The 18,443-nt window shown below is 40.0% G+C and overlaps 1 protein-coding gene across 1 annotated transcript in view; it reads left to right on the top strand.

Moving 5' to 3' along the window:
- MRPS28 (mitochondrial ribosomal protein S28) overlaps window positions 1-16,728 on the top strand; it is an 83,703-nt gene extending 66,975 nt beyond the window's left edge. Inside the window, exon 3 of the mRNA XM_075085296.1 lies at window positions 16,435-16,728. Coding sequence (XP_074941397.1) covers window positions 16,435-16,579 — 145 coding nt within the window. The 3' untranslated portion in view covers window positions 16,580-16,728. The remainder of the gene's footprint in view (window positions 1-16,434) is intronic.
- Window positions 16,729-18,443: the final 1,715 nt, after the last annotated feature.

Genomic DNA, 18,443 nt, shown 5'->3' with positions numbered 1-18,443 from the left:
AAAAAGACAGAGTGCATTTTACAAGTGTTTCAAATTTTTGGAGTCTTGAAATATTTTTTCAGTGTTTTCAGGAATATAAGCATAAATGTTCAGTAGAATATCTTTCAGCTAAAAGAACAACAGGGAGGGGGCTTGACGTCTGTTCCTGTGATTTTGCAGATAATTTGGGGTAAACCTTTCAGAGCTGCAGCGCAAATAAATTCTGATTGAACGAGTGAAGACCCTTGCAGAATTATTGCACACGAAGGAAATGTGGACTTTTATTTTCTTAAGTAGCAAGCAGTTTGGCAGTAGGGCTTGAAGGTCAGGACTTGGAGGCTCTACAAAGGAACTGCAGTGATGAATTAAGGAGATTGTGATACGGGATTTGAATATTTTTTGCATATTATCAAGGGTTGGGTGTAGATTTTACAGCAGTGGTAGGTAACAGAGAGAAAATGAGCATCTTAATGCCTTCCATTTTTCAGTCCAGTAATACAGGATGTAGGCCAAGGTGCTTGGTCTTCTAGGAGTTGGTACAAGCATTAGCTAGGAGCAAATATTCTCACTGAATGGTTGTATCCTGTGCCACCAGCTAGAGAAACTTTTGGGGACTTTTTTTTTTTATCAAATAAATGCTGATAAGGAGAAAGGTGGTAGTGAAAGAAGTTATACGGGGGGTTTCAATTTAAGTGACTAAAGTTTGGAGGAAAGTATGAAAAGTAGAGTAGAAATATGTTACATTCATAAAGAAGGGTTACTGGTTTGAAAAAAAAATCCAGCAAATGAGAGATGTTGCCTCCTTATTTTATTCTGTCTGTCCTTCATTATTTTGGTTAGTTCTTTTAGCCCAATTCAGGAGCTACTTGTGCAGGCGTATTGCACAGCTCTATGTGTAGTCCCACAGAAATCAATAAGCTTATCCATGTCGATGACATGGACCAGAACTCATAGAGAATGCGAGCACTAGTTGGCAAATATTTCAGGATTTCCTGTCGCTACACGTTTGCACAAAACCTAGCACAGTCGTGCTCTGAAACTGGGTTGAGGATTTGGCAATAATAATGAGGGGGAAAAAGGAAAATTCTCTAGAAATCATGTGTTTCTTACATTTGACTGACTTCAACCATTTTAATTTTGTTTTCATGAGCATAAACTACTTTCACTGAAAACTGCAAAATGAGAATTACAATATATTGTCTGTACATGCACAGATACTGTATTACGCACTTTATTTTCTGGTAATCTTGATTCATGTATAGGAGAGGTGAAACACTTTTCTTTCACACAGTACTAAGCTGAAGCAAATGCTCTAACTTTATTCAAGTTTTTAGTTGCATTTTATCTAAATGAGTCCTAGTTTGGACTTTATTCTTTACAGTCACCTCTCTTCCAAGGTGATTGGGGTGGAGATATCCAGTTTATTCGGTTTGCCAGGATCTCATGGCTATCATAGGATGCACTAGGAAGGACACCCATGTGGTTCTATGGAGGAGATGTTGGCACCCGCTAACCTTGAGCCCTTTTTGATGTGGGCTGGTTTCTTCCAGTGCTGTGTCGTAGCCCTTCGCATCCTGAGTTCCAGCAGGACGGGCTAGCTTAGGTGCAACATTGAACTAGAGCTGACTCTTCCCATCCAGGTAGCATTAGACCTGGATCAATAAAACCTTCTGGAAGTTGGAACCCAGTGCAGAAATTTGTAATCAGTCTTTATTTGACAGGGTCAGAGCTAAACAAGAGCTAAAAAATTTTCCTCTTCCTTAGCTGACTCTCTGAAAAGCCACTTTGACTGTGCTCCTCAGAGGTCCTGATATTGGTAGTGTAGTGCAGCTCTACCAGATCTAGCACCATAGAGAAGGAGTTTAGATCTGCATGGTTTGGTAGTCAAGATCTGCGCAGTAAAGGTGCTTGGACTGTTTCTGCACCCAGGGAGTCCTGCTAGACCTAAACTCTGCATGCCTGAGTTCAGCCCACTCTGCACCGAGCCTCCTAAAGTGGAAGTGCTGGAGCAGTGTCTCCAGATCCAGAGTAGAATGCTGTGGACACCTCTCCCAGATGACAGAGCTATTTTGTTCCCTTGTCCCTGTGGACAGGAGTTGTAGGAGTTCCTGTAACTAATTTCCTCTCTGGGGAAGGCACGCTAAGATAACACTGCATACTGTGAGCAGAAAATGTCATGTTCTTTGTTTGATGTTCAACAGGTACGTCAAAACCGGCCTGTTTTGCTCGAGCATGTTCCCAGCAAGGTGAGCATTTGAGAAGCTGATTGAAAGGCTGAGCTCTGTTCCAGATTTACATCTCCTGGCTCCATTTTCCTCAAAGGGATGGGGATGTAATTTCAGACCCTTGGTTAAAGAGTTACAAATATTTGGGGAAACAGATAAGTCGCTGTTAATTGATTCCCTGGGTCGCATGTTCCCAGCTTTGGAGGTACTGCTGGCATTAAAGATGAGGCATGAAGCAGTCTAAGCTAATAGTCTCTATCAGATGATTAAGTTGCACCACACAGGTTGGGAAGGAGCAACTGGAGAATGGGCAGGAAGAGGAGAATATGGCATTAGTAAGCATAGCTTCAGAAAATACCCTTATAGTTTCTTCTGGTTTTTGCATTGTAGGCAGGAACTTGAACATATTTAAATGTCACTGGGCGAGGACAGTCCCACCACCAGGAAGAACCTTCTGAAGTGGAGAAGACGACAGTGTTTTTCAATCCGTCAGTAAGGAATTGTTGGATTATTTAAATAGCTGATTAAGTAGGTCTTATAAAAACAAAATATAAATCCTCATCAGTAAACGATGGTCTTTTCCCTCTGTAGAGGGTTTTTCTATAATCACTTGCTTCCATTGGGCTGGTTTTCATTGCTGTACATCTTTAATTTCATGGTGGTGCAAATTCCTGGTTCACAATCTCTTACACTGCTCTTCAAGTGATTGACCCAACGTTCTCAAAAGCAGCAAGCAGTATTTGTACATTTTTTGCCTGATTTTTTTCCTCCTCTTTAAACTTCACTTTGTTCATAGTCAAAGCCCACGAATGCATCCATCTTGTAGGGGACATTTTACTGTCTGTAGTTCAGCATTTCATTAATGAGCTCTTCATTACAGTCATAATAACTTGTGCTAAAGAGACCAGTAGATCCAGAATCCTCAAATTATTTGATGAAAGGTAGGTATATGTGTTTAACACTTTAAAAAATCCTGTCTGGTAAAGATTAATTGAGGCTAGAAGTAGTAATGTGGGACAAACTTAACCCTTTTCCCTGGGCTTGGAGAAGTAGTTGATAACTGCTGCGGCTGTTTGACTCCCTTGTTCAGATTAAAAAATAAATTAAAGGAAGGAGGAAGGGAATGAAAGAGCATTTCCTTACCAGGCAGTCACACAAGCTATTGTCTGTGAGCTCCCCGCCCCCATCTCTTTCACCCAGGCACACACACACACGCACACAAAAAGCCAGTTTTGTGTCCTTCTGAGCACACAGATGTTCCTCTTGGCATCCCTACAGTGTGGATAGGTTTTTTTGCAGGCGCAGAATGTGAGGCTTCTTTGTTGGAGACAAAGTGTTGCCTGTGGTGGGAATTGCTGCAGTGATGGGAAAGTATCGTAATGTATTGTTGGATTACTGTGTTTTTTTCCCCAGTAGAGACAGTACATTAAAGTAGCTTTGTAGGCAGTGAATTGTTTGAGCCAAGCCTGGCTAATAACACTCTCTCCTTGGCAAAGAGTCGTACAAGGTATGGTTGGCATAGTTTGGACGGTCATGGGGTTTGTCCCAGGCATGTGCAGCAGTTCTGCTGCATTGAAGTCTTACCAGCAGTATTTGGTGAGCTAAGAAAAGTGGTCTGACTGTGAAGATAGAGCTGTTGTACTTTCCGCTCGTCATTTTTTAGTTGTATGAAGATCTGGTACAATATGTGCCGCCTTCTAAATCATTTTTGGTCGTCTGTTCTGGGTTTTCTATAAAATGGTTCTAAGAGAACAGTTTAAAATTAGAAAGTAATAGCATTAAGTGTTTGCCTGAGCTTTCACACAGAAAAGGATATAGCCCTTTCAAATTGTTTCTTGTGCTACAGCCTGCCAGACAACATGGTGTTTCTTTGGGCACTGTTGATGGCATCGCCAACTGAAAGCTCTGAATCCAGCTCTTCTGTTGTTGATGGTACCGAGCAAGGGAAACACAGACCTGTCAGCTGGGGTCTAGATCAAGTTCCTTTTGTCCAGATCATGCTCTTTTTTATCTCCATTCCTGAAATATACACAGATTTTTGTCATGACTTTAACTCTTGTTTGGCAGTTTTATACCCCCATAATAAATATGTTCTGATGTGAAAAGTCTGCCTATGTAGATCCAGCTGAAAGATTGCACAGTTTAAGATGGAGAAAATGAGGTATGGCTCCATTTCAAAATGGCTCAAGGAAGACCATTCTTAAATAAGTTTTTTTCATCCCTGAGGCCAATTTCTTGTTTGTCTCTCCAATTTCACTGAATTGCTTAGATTATACTTACTCTAAGCTTTTCCCTCTTCTTTCACTCCCCCTTTTAAAACTATAAGCCTGCTCCTGTTCTTGTGCAAGTGTCCCCTGAACAGAATTCCTTTTGGAAACCCTTCCTACCCTTCTGCTGCCTGTGGTTTCAGGAACCCAGTGCACGTTCCGCTGCTGTACTCAGCAACACGGTTTCTTTCCTAGCTTTCCCTTGAGGTCCCTCCTTGTCTACTTCCAACCTGCAACTGCCATTTTTACCTGCAAGTCTCTTGATATATCAAAGTTTTAATTTCTTTTTTAATTGCCTCCAAAACTAATTTTTCTAATGTTCCAAGTTCCTCCTGATAGTTATATTCAGTGACAGTCTATATTTCCTTAACCTCAAGCATTATAGCATGAGGTTAACCTTTGTCATTTTTAATATCTTAATAGTGTCTGGTGATACCTTGTTTCATGCTATTTTGTATGCTTTTTCCCCACCCTTTAGTATTTCTAAAAGCTGCCCTTAGTAGGCTGAGCTCACTCCTGACATCATTGTGTACAACAGGTGAGTGGCTTGCTAGGTGACTTGTCTCACTGTTAGCTCCTTGCCTAGCCCACTGTGTTCTTCAAGGATATTCTTTATATGTTTTCCTCTTCCATTTCCATTCCACTTCCACTGTTTTGTGAAACACTTTTTTTTAAAATCTGAAGCACACATTTGCAAAACTCTCCCTCTTCAGACTCTAGTTAAGATCTCTTAAGAGTACTTATTTTTAGCAGAAAGTGGAACCATCAAATATTGGATTTTCTCAAAGATAGGTGTGTGGCATTCTGGAGAGAATTGCGCCTTCCCCATGCTTCACACTCTTCCTTGCTGGTTCTTGAAAATCAAACCGACAATGTCAAACCAGTTGTATTTTTAAGGTGCCACTCCCCAGTAAGATTTTCATGTTGTCTCTGAATAGGCTTTTATTAACTGTGAAAGCCATTTGAATGAATAATGCAAGTGTTAGCTTAGAAATGTTCCTGACCAGATCTGAAAATGTCCCTTTTACAGGAGCACCATGACCTCTTTGTCATCAAAATGTCTGTTCAGTATTAGTCCGTATTGTTCATTGATAATATAAGTAGCTGAGATTGTTCTTGGAACATTCAGATTAAATGGACACTAACAAGGAGTTGAAAAAAAAAGTATTACTTGACATACCTTAAAATGTTGGGTGATGTTCTCTGGTATTTAAATGCAGGCATATATTCTAGATTTGCACACTCCATGATGCTTCAAGATGATCTGTGTGCATTGGAAAGAGTTAGGTTTATAACCTGTTATTACAGTGGTGCTTCCTCCCTGCAAGATCCCATTTTCTCCTCTTCTAGCTTTGTCAGACCATAGTGTTGATACTGTCAGATATTTTTAGATAAAATCTTTGATTACTTCTTCACTGAGTGTCTTGCAGTTGTCTGAGCAGTCTGCATATGCTGCGTCTTATCGACCAACGGTTACATAAATGTGACTTGACTTTTGCCATAGGGGAACAGTAAGAGTGACTGAGCAAGCCAGAGGGCAGATGTTACAGGCAGTGCTTTTGCATAGGAACCAACAGGCCAAAAGGAGAATTGGGGAAAGACATGGGAATAGGGAGGTTCAGGAAAGAGACTGGTACTTTTCAGCAGTCCTTTGGGAAGGAGCAGTCCTCCCTCGGCCGTAGCTGATTGATAAAGGGTATATGGTACCTGCAGCTCCTCTTGTCTTAGTGCCCCATCCAGTTCTTCCTCACTTTTGCTCAAACTCACCAACTCTCACCAACCCTGTATTCTCCACAGACCTCACCCACCTTCTCCAAAGCTCAACCTGCATCTCCTTCAGACTCCGCTCCGCCCTCCCAGTCTTTCTCTGAGACCCCAAACCATTAGTGCCCAGCCTTCCACCATCTTTAGCGTGTTTCCTATCTCTCCTGTTGGATTCATGTGCAACTGAGAATTCAGGTATCTGCTTCAGCTATTCAGTGACTCTGTTTTCTGTCTGCCTGTATATGCCAGCCCTTACATGGTCACCAGCAGTCACTGCCACTGCAATTCTAGCCTCCCCACCGGCCTTCTGCATCCCGCTCTCCCAAGAGAAGAATAGAACCAATTTATAGCTACGATGGAGTTTGAAGACAAAGACGGGACATAGACAGTACTTACCATTAGTGCAGATGGGAGCATCAGAGCAGGGTTAGAAGACGTCTGCGAAAATCAGCTGACAGTATGTGAGTTACCCTGGTTTGCTGAAGTTTTTCCTGTGTGACAGCTTCTCCAAGCTGTACAAAGCTTGAGAGTTGAGTACCAAGGTTGGGCAGTTTTTTAAATGCATTGTCATTGTTGCCATAGTTAGTGTCATTACCCAGACAGTAAGGGGGAGAAACAGACTGATTCGGATTTTGATAATAACCATGTCTGGATTATCAAAATCTACTATTTTTAATCCCTTATAAGAGATCTTCCAGGATGGCTGGCGTAAGGGGACTGACATTGGCTGAGTGATAAAACTGAGAAGCACTACAAGAAAAAGAAGATAACTGAACTTAGTTGGTACTGGTGAAAGAAAAAACTGATGGGGTAAGAAACTGAAAGGAGAATGAGGTTGGCTGGATAAATGGGCTGGGACTGGGATCAGTGAGAAGGCAGTAGTAAGAGAGGCTAAGAAAAAATGTCTAATAGTTTTTTCTGGGGTAGAAAAAGAAAACTGGAAATGCCTGGTTGGAGATCCCACGGAGACAGTGACAGATCAGATAAGTTATGATTAGGGAAATGAAGTTAAGTGTAGGAGAGTAAGATTGAGACCACGTGTATTAAGAGGAACACTAGAACAGTATTGTGGAAACTGCGTTTGAAATTTGGAGGGCTGAAAATTTAGGACTATGTACATGAAAAGCATCTGACAGAGACAAGGTCCCAGCATAAAAAAGGGAAGGGACAGGAACTGAAGTGGAGATCAGTTGTGGAAAGATGAACAGAAGAACATGAGCTAGAGCGTACTTCACGTAAATTTGCCTTTTTTTCCCACTTGCCTACCTTTTTCTTTGACCTTTTAAGAAGTTTGTCTGGCTTCTGGTGCCCTTAAGCATGAAGGGCTATGGGTTGTTTTAATGTTTTGTAGTATAATTGGCTAATTTTTATAATATATTTAAGTATATAACCTTTATTTTTTAAGTTTTTTTTTTTAAGTTACAAAGCAATATTTTAATCAAAATAGTTCATTGCATAGTTTAAACAGCAGAAAAAAATGTAACACTTTGGACTAAAAACTCAGATTTCTTTTATTTTAGAGTGATGTTTCCTTTCAAGTTAAAGGATATGTTTTACGCTATAGACTGAGAAAGCAACTGACATGAATTATTACTGTATGATGACATAACTATATCTGATGCAAGTTCTTAGATGACAGAAGCCACCTATTGCAAGTTTCATTTGTCAAAGGTATCTCACCATGCCACGGAGGAAAGGTTATAGCATTCATCTTTGATGGGATATGAAGTACATTTTAAAATATAGATAATTCTATGGATTCCTTCTCTAAAGAAGGAATGACCCCGTCCTAAAAGTTATAGTGAATGCAAATTGATTTTTGCGGAGACTGTAGCAAAAATTACAGCAAGATTTTTTTTGGTTTCTTCTAGTAAATGGGGTACTTCGGGTTTTGTTTGAATTGAAGGCAAGCATTTTACATTTTAGAAGTTTTTCACAACTAAGAAGTTCTTCTGAGAGTCTACATGTCCATACTGAGCTGCTTTTTTTTCTGTCATAGAAACAAATGCCATTGATTACTGATATCATAATAGCGAGATTGACAGTGTCTTTGCAGTGTTTTGCTTGGGGCTTTTCTGTGGCAATCATAAAACAATTCTTGTCAGGCTTTGCATTTACCTTCTTTTAACTATAGAAATGAAAACTTCCATGTTTCATTCACCTACGTCTGTGCCACTTTCAGTTGGCTGCCAGTTGTCTCAATAGGCAACAGTGGAGACACAGGGAAGGGTGACAACATCCCTGAACTTGGGTCCCACAAAATAAAGATTCCACGGCTTGAGCAATATGTTGCAGTTTTGGGCAGCTCCATAAGCATAAACAGAGATAATATTTTACCCCCTAATGATGGGGCGACTCCCAAATTCTGCTGCTCTTACCAGTCTATTTGGTAGTTACCTTCCCACCAAGTGTCAGTACATGCAGTGATGTTAGCGTGTGTGCTTCCTTCTGCAAGCTCCAGTTGGCCAGAGCTATATTCAAGAGCTTCAGGGTGTTTTTCACATCAAGATCTAGCTAATACCCCCAAACTCTTTCTGGTATTCATTTCATATTTGTGCTTTAGCAGTAGTCAGAGCAAAATGGGGTTTCCTTTGGACTTCCTCAGGTGCATGAAGCACCTGTTGGTTTTAAGGATGCTTGCCGTAGGCTCTGCTTATGCACCGTTGTTCAAAAACAGAAGGTGACAATGACTGTTGCTTAAGCTGCTGGTTTCACAGAGGCTTACAGCATTCTACTAATGCTTGCAAGAATGAGAAGCTTTTACCTGCTTTTATCTAGCAGAGTATCTAGATCTCTGCTTGTATCTAGCAGAATACAGCCTTTTTCCTTGTAAAAGGATGGCTTTGACACAAGGAGCAAATATATTCTGAAAAATTATTAAGCAGATGTCACAAACAGTAAATGTTCAGAAGAAATGAAAGCATGTTTGTTTGCATAGTTCATGGAAAGAGGAAAACGAGTAGGAAACAAATACAGCTGAAGTGTCAATGGGTTGATGAGTCATGGGAAGAAAGATTGCATTTTTTGATGGAATATCACCAGCAACCTTGGAGCATTTTTTTGTGAAGTCTGTGACTGCAGAGAACAGAGGTGCTTTGAAAATCCTATTTTGAGCATCCATCCTTCATTTGAATGACTGGGTGCTGTGATAATAAATAATGGATGAAAAAAATTTAAGCCAAAAGGGACCTTCAGGTCATCTCTCAGGACTTCACTGTATCACAAGACATGACACTTCAGCAGGTTATCCTGAACTGAACTAACACATCTGTTTTGACATTTCTTCAGTGGAAGCTATCAATGGCTGAAAAGTCTCAGAGCTTGGAGTTTTTTTCTAGTGGTTCATTAATATTATTGGCAAAATTGTGATTCTTATTTGCATTTGTTGGACTTTGCTTTCCTGCCATTACTTGCTTTTCCCAGATAGGTTTAAGCACCTTTTCATGCCAGGATTTTCTTTGTATAAAGATATAGACAGCACAATCTTTTTAATAACTTAACAGATCAAGATCTTTACATGGTTATTCAGTTTTATGCATGTTCTTTGTCCTCTCTTTAATAGTCTTTAAAGAAATGTAGGCAGCAGGGTACTACACACTCTCCTAGTATCTCTCTTACCATCCCATATTCTGCTCTGTGCAGAATTCATGCTGCTTTTCTACTGCCACTTTCTGCTGTCTTGCTCATACATACAAAGCTAGGATTTGTTCTTTTTGCCCCAGCATTGCCTAGGAGCTCATGCTGAGAGGGAGGGGTGTGTGTGCACGTTAGGACTGCTGTATGGAGCTGCTGAAGCAGGATCACTGGCCCCCCGTTGCTAGACATGCAATGTGTACATTGCTGGAAAAAAGCCACTTTAGCAAGATGTAGATTGCTACGTAGAGCTACGCTGCCTTCATCTTGACAGCAATCTGCTAATCTTATCTGTATTTCTTCTGAACAAGAATTTTATGTATACTGGCAGTGAGTGAGGGGTTGCTGAGAAGTGGTGTGCTCTTGCTGAGATCCTTCCCTATAGGGCATCAGAGAGTGACCTATACAAAAATCGTATAGATCAGTGCAAGGGTAGGTCCTTAAGCCAGCTATATGGCCTCCCTTTGGTGATAAAGTTTAGACCAATGTGGGCTCGAGCAGCATCTGTGAACACTTCAAAACATTTTTGAGAAACATGGTGAATTGTTCTGCACACAGCTTCATCCCACCCCAGCTGCTTTGCTGCTGGCTGGGGTCAGTTAGAGGTGGGCTTGCTTCTGGGGATGCGTCGTAGTTTTAGTATTACTGAGGAGCTACAGAGTGATTTTGAGTGGATTTGAATGGTGGTAAGAACGATGACAAAAAAGTCTGGAGAAAAAGTGATGGTCAAATTTATTGCATTACCTTATTTGTTGTCTTTTTTTCTGAGGTTGATAATGTGATGTATTCCACATAATAAAAAAAAAAAGAGAGTGAAACAATTAGGAATCTTGTAAACTGTTCTGTACTGTGTTCTGCTAAGGCACTGAAACAAAACCTCTTGAATAATAGATCTGAAAAACACACTTTGAAATTCTCACAGTAAAAAATGAGAGACATCAAGACTTCTCATGGTATTCTCTGAGAGTACCATGGCTCAACTCTAACCCAGTCTTTGAAGTGTTTTATATTAATCTATTTTGTATGGGAGATGATCCAGTGATTCCTTTTATTGCTGTTTTTGAAAGCCATCACTAGAATGTGTTGAGAGATGTTAAAAACTAACAATGCAGAAAAATGTAAAAAAAAAAAAAAAATTCTCTAAATGACACCCTCAGTATAGGAATTAAAACCCAGGCTTAATAGTTGCCTTCCTATTCCATTCAGAAATGCATGTTTATTTGTGGTGGGAACGATGGGTAAGCGTGGTTGTAGCCAGCCCTAGCTAGTTCAGCTTTGCATTGCACAGGTTATCATTCCAAAAGGAGGCAACAGAGAATGAAAACCAGTAATGAAATAGAGGGGATATAAGCTAAAATATTCCATTTGTTTCAAAATGTCAGTCATGTATTTTTATAGTATGGAATAGAGGGTGTCTGTGAGTGCATTTTTAAAATTAATGGGAAATACTGGCCAAGACCTCGTGAGACTCGACCATCTATGTAATTGTGTTGTTATTTTTGTAGCATTGTTTCCAAGAACAGAAGGTTTGTTGCTTTAAATTTTAAACTAATAACTTGAGTAGTTTTAATAGAAAAAGGAGTGCTTGCTAATTTGTGATCACGTGCAGTTTTAAATATTGGATAGTTTAACAAAATGCTTTAATGTCTACACCTATAATTTAGAGTTTGAATAAAATTCTTAATGCCATGTAGTAATGAGGATGCTTCCTCTGCATGTGAAATTGCACACCTGCAAAACTACCATCCTATTTTCTTGGTAGCAAATGGTATAATTAGGATCAAAACCTCATTTTTAGTTATTGCGTCCTTGTTTTTACATGCTCATTGGTTTCCAAGTTAACTCCCTTTGTAAACCTTTCACTGTAGCCTGAAATGACTTTTAAATTAAAAAAGAACATTTCCCCCCCACAGCATTCTCCAAAGTTAGCAAGAGCTGAAGTATGTCATTCCATATCCTCCCCCTCCAGTTTTATTATGTAAAAATATTGGGGGGTTTTGTTTATTCATATGTTTTAAGGGGACATAGTAAAATGACTTACTTTTTTAAAACTGAAAGTTTAAAGTCTTGACTGAAGGGCTTTGGGATTTTTGGCTATTTCCTTTAATTTATCATCAAGATTTTGAGAGATTTAAAGCTTCAGTGCAGAAGTGAAATGGTTAGGATAGGGACCAAGTTGCAATAAAAGGCATATAGCCAGTCAGAAGGAAGCTTCCAAGTTGCTTAAGTTTGGAAGTGCACGCTGTGCTATTTATGCGCGTTCAGCAAAGAGAAGACCTGCTTTATGTAAGTTAAGACACAATAGTTTGATATTTGCAGCATTAGCAAGGCTGTACTGTGTGCTTTCTCTGTGCTCTTACATACTGTATTATACTGGTGATGTACGGTTGTACAGACTTCTGGTTCAAATAAGAGAAATGATTTTAATCTTGCTTCTTTTTGAATTCTTTTCCACAACAGTCCAAAAATTACAAAGAGCCCTGACACAATCATTGGGTTGCCTCCAACTTAACTTCAAGTCATCTTCTGGAAGTGGGTGTTTGAGGAAAGATGCACCTGTACCCAGTGCTTTGCACACTTGAGAAGAGATGGAGGGAAGTCTGCAAGCACTCACTTAAACTAGAGAAAGCTTTTTGGAGCCAATTGATCCTTGGCTGAAGTTCAGGTGAAGGTTTCTGGTGGGTGCTTCAGTGGGTCTTCTACCGACGCCAGCCTGAGACAGGGTGACAGCTCAGCAACAGCAGCTGGTGGATTCCCACCTGTGAAGCTGAGTGTCAGGCAGAGTCCTTCCATGCAAAACTGGTGTTCCCAAAGGGTTAAAATTGGCGGCTCTTGTAAATAAATTCTATAAGTTCTGTAGAGTATTCCTATACCTTCACCTATGTGTGCATCTAAACTACCTGTGTCTACTTCAAAGTGAATTTAATACTCTTACCTGGCAATAGGAAGTGGTAGGAGGAAAACCCATGAATCTTCGAAAAATACCCAGTGCTTGGAGGTTGGGCAAAGGTTAATGGTTCCTGCTGATGGTCATGAGATAGGATGATCTTGAATACCAGCATTGTTACTTAAAAATAAAGCAAGTCCTTTTGCAAAATGGAGTAGATGGTTTCTTTCCTTTTACACTGGTGTCCAGTGTCTCCTAGGACACCATTCCTGAAAATAATAAAATGCCTGCTTTGTTTCTGGGTCCTGCTTCAAGCTTCTGCTTTAACCATAGGACAGTTTTATCTTTTTAAGGATAAAAACCTTCATGGATAGAATATGCTTCCCACGCATAGAACAAGCTATCATTTCTTCTTGCTCTAAATGTGGTGGATAGACCACCACTGCACCTTGTGTTCATGTTTCTACTTTTTCTACATCTTCCACTTCTTGTTTATTCTAAAGTGTTTTAGCTGTAGGGAACATCTGTCACAAAACCAAATGTTTATACTCATACAAATTGGCAGTTGTGGCAGCTCCTTAAAGTGATGTTCTTCAGGATCTCTTTGAAAGCAGATGTGCTGCAACTGGAAAACCTTCTTTAATAATTGAGTTAAGTACGATTAAAGTATCTGGAATCTGTTTGAGTTACTGAAGCAGCATTGAAGATTGTAGTTCTTTTTATGAAAATACAATTACTTGGATTTTGCATTACAAATATATGCTGAATTCATGTCTGGAAATCTGAGCAAAGTTCTCTGCAGACTGACTGGTCAATGAGCAAAGTCTTCGTAATGCTAAAATGGGGGAAGTAATGCTTAAAGTTATTAATTTATTATTAAATTAGATGTACTAATCATGAGACGTATAGTTCCTTGACAGATTTTCCTCATGGACTTTCCTGGTTCTAAATAGCACTTTTAAAGGTTTGATTAGAACAACTTAGTTTCATCTATTCGCTTGCAAAATACTTACCAGTGTAGTCTAGCAACCAGCCCAAAAGGAACTGTTGTATGATGAAAGTAATATTTTGTATTTCAGTTACAAAGATGGAGCTCAATATCTCTCCAGCTCTGTGCTGTCAAATAGAGAGAGGACTTCTAATGCAATCTAAACGTCATTCAGTTCGATCTTCTCTAGAAAGGTGTTGGACCCTGAAGCCAGTTCTCACAATAGTGTCCTGCTTTTACGTTATTGGTGAGCTGCTTTTTCTCTAGGAGGAAGGAGAGAAGGCAGCAGAGGGATTGCTGGTCTTTAAACCAGTTTTATTTGGTTAAAAATGTGTCCATCTTTTTAAAAGCAGCACAGAATGTTGTAGTTCACTGGTCTGAGTTTAGTGCCGCTCAAGCTTTTTATGCAGCCTTCTGTTTTCAGTGACTTTTTTCCTCTTCTGTGGCTCTACTCTGTATAGTCTCCTTCATTTCTGCACTAGTTGCTTGCAGTGTGTTAGTGCTTTTTTGTCACCCGCTTTACCGATTGTCCCCTTTCCTTTCTTCCCAAGCCTCCTTTTTTTTCTCATTACAAGGTGTCTGCTCCTTCTTTTCTCTTTCCACAGACCATTCCTCCCTCTCAGACTTCCTCTCTCCCTCTTATTTTGCCTCCCCTCAAAACCTAGTCTCTCTCTCCCTCTCCCTTCTCTTTCCCTTCCCCCCTCCCTGTGTCAATTGTCACACCCCATCCACTCCTCACACTCATTGATAAAAGCAGAGAAGTCTGATAGTTTATGCCAAAGATAGTATATGGGGTAAGGATAACTTCATGGTTGGATGAAAATGCAACCCATCTAGCCATCAGTTTTCCATAAGGTAGAGGTTTGGTTCATGCTAGAGAATTTTCTGGAGATTTCTCCCATATACCCAAATGGCTGAGATCACTGGTCAGCTGGTATCTACATTTAAGGTTCTTCAATGAGGAGCTTTCCTCTTCATTCCCTGTATCTCAAAGCATCCTGACTTCTCTGGGGGACTTTCTCTTTTAAATAAGCCTAACAAATCCCAGAAGATACCGTCCATTTTTAAGGTCTTATGCATTGTCTTTTGATTTTGTTTTGCCCTTGTCTTACTCCTCTGAAATGTTGCATGTTAGCTTTCGTGAATAATTGTCATCAGTCGTGAAACTGTTCTGTTTTGAAATGCAAATATTTCACAGAGAAAGGGACAGAATTGATCATTTCCAGCTGTTCAGGTAACAACCAAACGTAAGCTGCTCTCTGTCTTTGGTAGCTGTGCTGTAGTATTCACTGCAAGGGTGGTTACTTGTATTTTGGACAGAGGAAGGACTTCAGTTTTATGTTTTTAAGAAAATGTGTGGTATTTCCACAGTGTTGATTCATGGAGACCATCACAGGATTCATTGGGATGAGTGTTGGCAGAAACCTTGCTGGCAAAGTACGCTATGTAGCTACCTTGTCAGAATAGAGGTATCAAGTGATCGTCCTTTGCAGTTTGTAATATAACCGAGTATATTACCCAGGATTAAACAAGAGCCACAGGAAATTAATGTAAAATAGAATTGACAGAAAATGGGGGAGGAGGGAAGATAAATGCAAGTCCAGCATCTTTTCTTAAGATGTTTAGTTTTCCAAAAGGATGTTGGTTTGATGTGCTGGAGAAAGTTGAAACCCAGTTCGTGCTAGAAAAGAGTTGTCAGACAGTAGAGATTGTCTGCCCAAGCTGAAGGTGAAAATGAGCAAGGTGGAAATGCGTGCAACCAGACTTCCCTGGTACATTTTCTCCAGTCTGTAACTGGAAAAAGTTTCAAACTTTCTCTTGCTTTTGCTTGAGGTGATCAAGCTTGATGCATCTTCAGCTCTTTATGCTTTGACTAGGAAAAAAAAAGTGTGGCTTGAACTTTCAGAGGAAGAATAAATTTTTTTATTGCTGGACTTCGATCAGTAGCTCTCCAGGTGCATTATGAAAGATGTTAGTGTTTCAAAAATCTTCACTATTTTGGCATGGCCATCTTGACACAGAGTCTGTTTTTAAAACACGTTGAACACTCGCATCTTCTGACTTGAAAGGAAAAGAAGGAAAAAAACATAAAACAATAAAACCCAGCCCTGTAGGCAGAATGTTTTATTACAATAGTTGCGGGGTTTCTTTTTAATTATATGTAATAAAAACTTGCAGATGATACCCACTCTTTAGAGGAGGGGATAAGACAAGAAAAGTTCCCTTGCCCGAGGCCTGGAGTTGGAAATATAAACCATAGTTAGCTGGCATTATACGTTTTTGATAATAGCAATGTCACCAGTGATCTAATGATGACTTGTCCTCCCCTTTAATGATATGTTGTCCTGCAGATAATTGTGTGCATGATAGCAGATGATACAGTAAAATATTTTGATGGAAGACACAAACAGTTTCCTGTATAATAAACTGCTTTTCTGTAGAGCCTGCATTCCCTCAGCGGGATCTCGTGGTGTCTGCTCTTCCACGGGCAGGACTGTGTCAACAGAGACTGGCTCTGTGGTGTTACAGAGTGCGTCCCAGCAGGTTTAGTGCTGTTGCATTACAACAGTGTTGGACTTCCATTGTGGCACGTTGCTACTTTGGTCTGCAGACAGGAGAGCAGCCTTAGGAGACACAAGACCGTTGCTTAACAAAACTTAACTTCTTCCCCTTCTTCCCTTTTCTTCACAGAAAATATCAGAGAGGAACGCGAGTACGCCTGAGACTGCTGGATCTTGAACTCACGTCTAGGTTCTTGGGTGCAACAACTGATACAACACTGCTGGAAGCTGATGCGGTGCTTTTAGGGCTTGTGGAAAGCAAGCAAGCAAAGTAAAAGGAGGAAACTTCATGTAAATAAATGCACTTTGTGCTCTATAGCAAATTATACAAATGAAATGTTTCCTCAGGAAATAAATGAAAAGTGTCTGTCTACTTGGTTATGTAAATGAGATCAATAAAAGACAATAAGCACATTGTACCTGATTCTTGCTCCATTTTTATTCATTCATCTTTCTAGGTCTTTGCCTTTAGATTTAAATGTGAAAGGTTAACTGAGCTTCTGTAGGTAATATTAGTTGAATTGTTGCGTATTCTTGTATAAAGAATTCTGGAGTTTGACTTTCCATCCCAAAGGGATGTTGATCTAAGATATTGTAGTTCCATGGAGGAAATCCAGAGCCTGCTGTCACGGTGCTCCTTCCAGTATGATGTTTCATACAGAACAACATCAAGGGATCCTGATTTCCAAGTTGCAGTGCAGAATGTTTACTGCAAATACTGGTTTTAATCTCTGTTATAATACATCATGCTTTTATCTCCATCTGCATGAAGAACTAGAGATTATTCTTTGCTTTAATTGGAGCTCTCATTTCCAATGCATGTTAGTAAATTTTCTGTGGTTGCTAATATAAATGAAAAGAAACTATTTCAGTGTAGTAGGCCAAGTGTAGGTCTTAGGTTTCTATAAGTATATTTGAGGTAAATATAACGGGTATTTGAACACACGGCCGAAGAACCATGCTGTGATGTTTCCAGTATATTTTCAGAGCATATGCTATCAGAGAACATTTCTTTTGATTTCTGGTATATCTCAGCCTGAATTTTGCACAGTCATCTGCGATCTGCATAGTGCCTAGCAGATGTGCTGAGGGCAAGCGAAATTTGCCATTCATACCACTGAATTACAAAAGGAAGCCTGTTTAATCCTAAAATATTTTTCCCAAATGTTGGCATAAAAGGAGATTTGTTGAGGTGGTATGCCTTGTTTGTCTGCAGTGACTGTCCAGTGACACTTGTTTCTCGCTCTGTGTACTATTTCCGTCAAATGCACACTGGCTTAAGCATGTATTACTCAAATCCACGGACACCTCATCTTTCTGCTGGAGCAGGCCACGTGGGCAGTGGTGGAGCCACTAAAGGATGGTTTGTTCCTTCTGCCTCTCATGACTGAGCACGTTGGTATATCAGTCACATGAAGGAAGAGGAGATAAGGGATCCCTAAACAACCAGGGTACCAGGGGGGCAGCTCCAGGCTGCCACAGCTCATGCACCCCTTTCCTTGCCTACATCTGAGAGATACTTGGGTAAGATGGCATCAGAGAGCAGAAACTGTGAGCAATTCTGTTAGACTGCAGCTGGCCTGTGGGTCAGATTGCCACCCAAACTCTGCCAGTCTTCATATGGTCCAACAAAATTCATTCAGAACAGGATACAAAAGCTTTAGAGCTCTTTTCCGAAAACATAATTTCTCTTTTAAAGATTGTTGTCTTTTTTTTTTTTTTTTGAAAGCATATAGAAAGAAAAGCGAAAAGAAGGCTGAATTGCATTTTTTCTTGGAACCACGGCCCTATGACACGGTGGTTGGATTATTTCTTATTCCTCTGCTGAAAAGAAAAACTTGACGAAACAAAAGAAAACTCCTTTCCTACCTTTGCCCTTCTGTAACACTGAGGAGAGAAGTATATTGCAGGCATCACCTGATAAGGGTATTTTCCAAAATACATCTCATATGTGATCTGTCAAGGAGAGTATTTTTAATATAAGGTAGTATTTGCCCAAAACACCAGGAGGAATCACATGGAAAATGCATAATCGTTCTGAAGGGAATGGGCATGTTTTAGCAGATCCTTTTATAGTTTTGCAAAACGAAGTTTTGTTTCTGAAATCAATAAGGATCCAAGCAAGAGACAGGAAACAAG

The sequence above is a fragment of the Phalacrocorax aristotelis genome, chromosome 2, assembly GCF_949628215.1.
Source record: "Phalacrocorax aristotelis chromosome 2, bGulAri2.1, whole genome shotgun sequence".
Lineage (NCBI taxonomy): Eukaryota > Metazoa > Chordata > Aves > Suliformes > Phalacrocoracidae > Phalacrocorax > Phalacrocorax aristotelis.
Note: the sequence above shows the minus strand (reverse complement) of the source record. Positions and strands in the feature narration are given on the sequence as shown.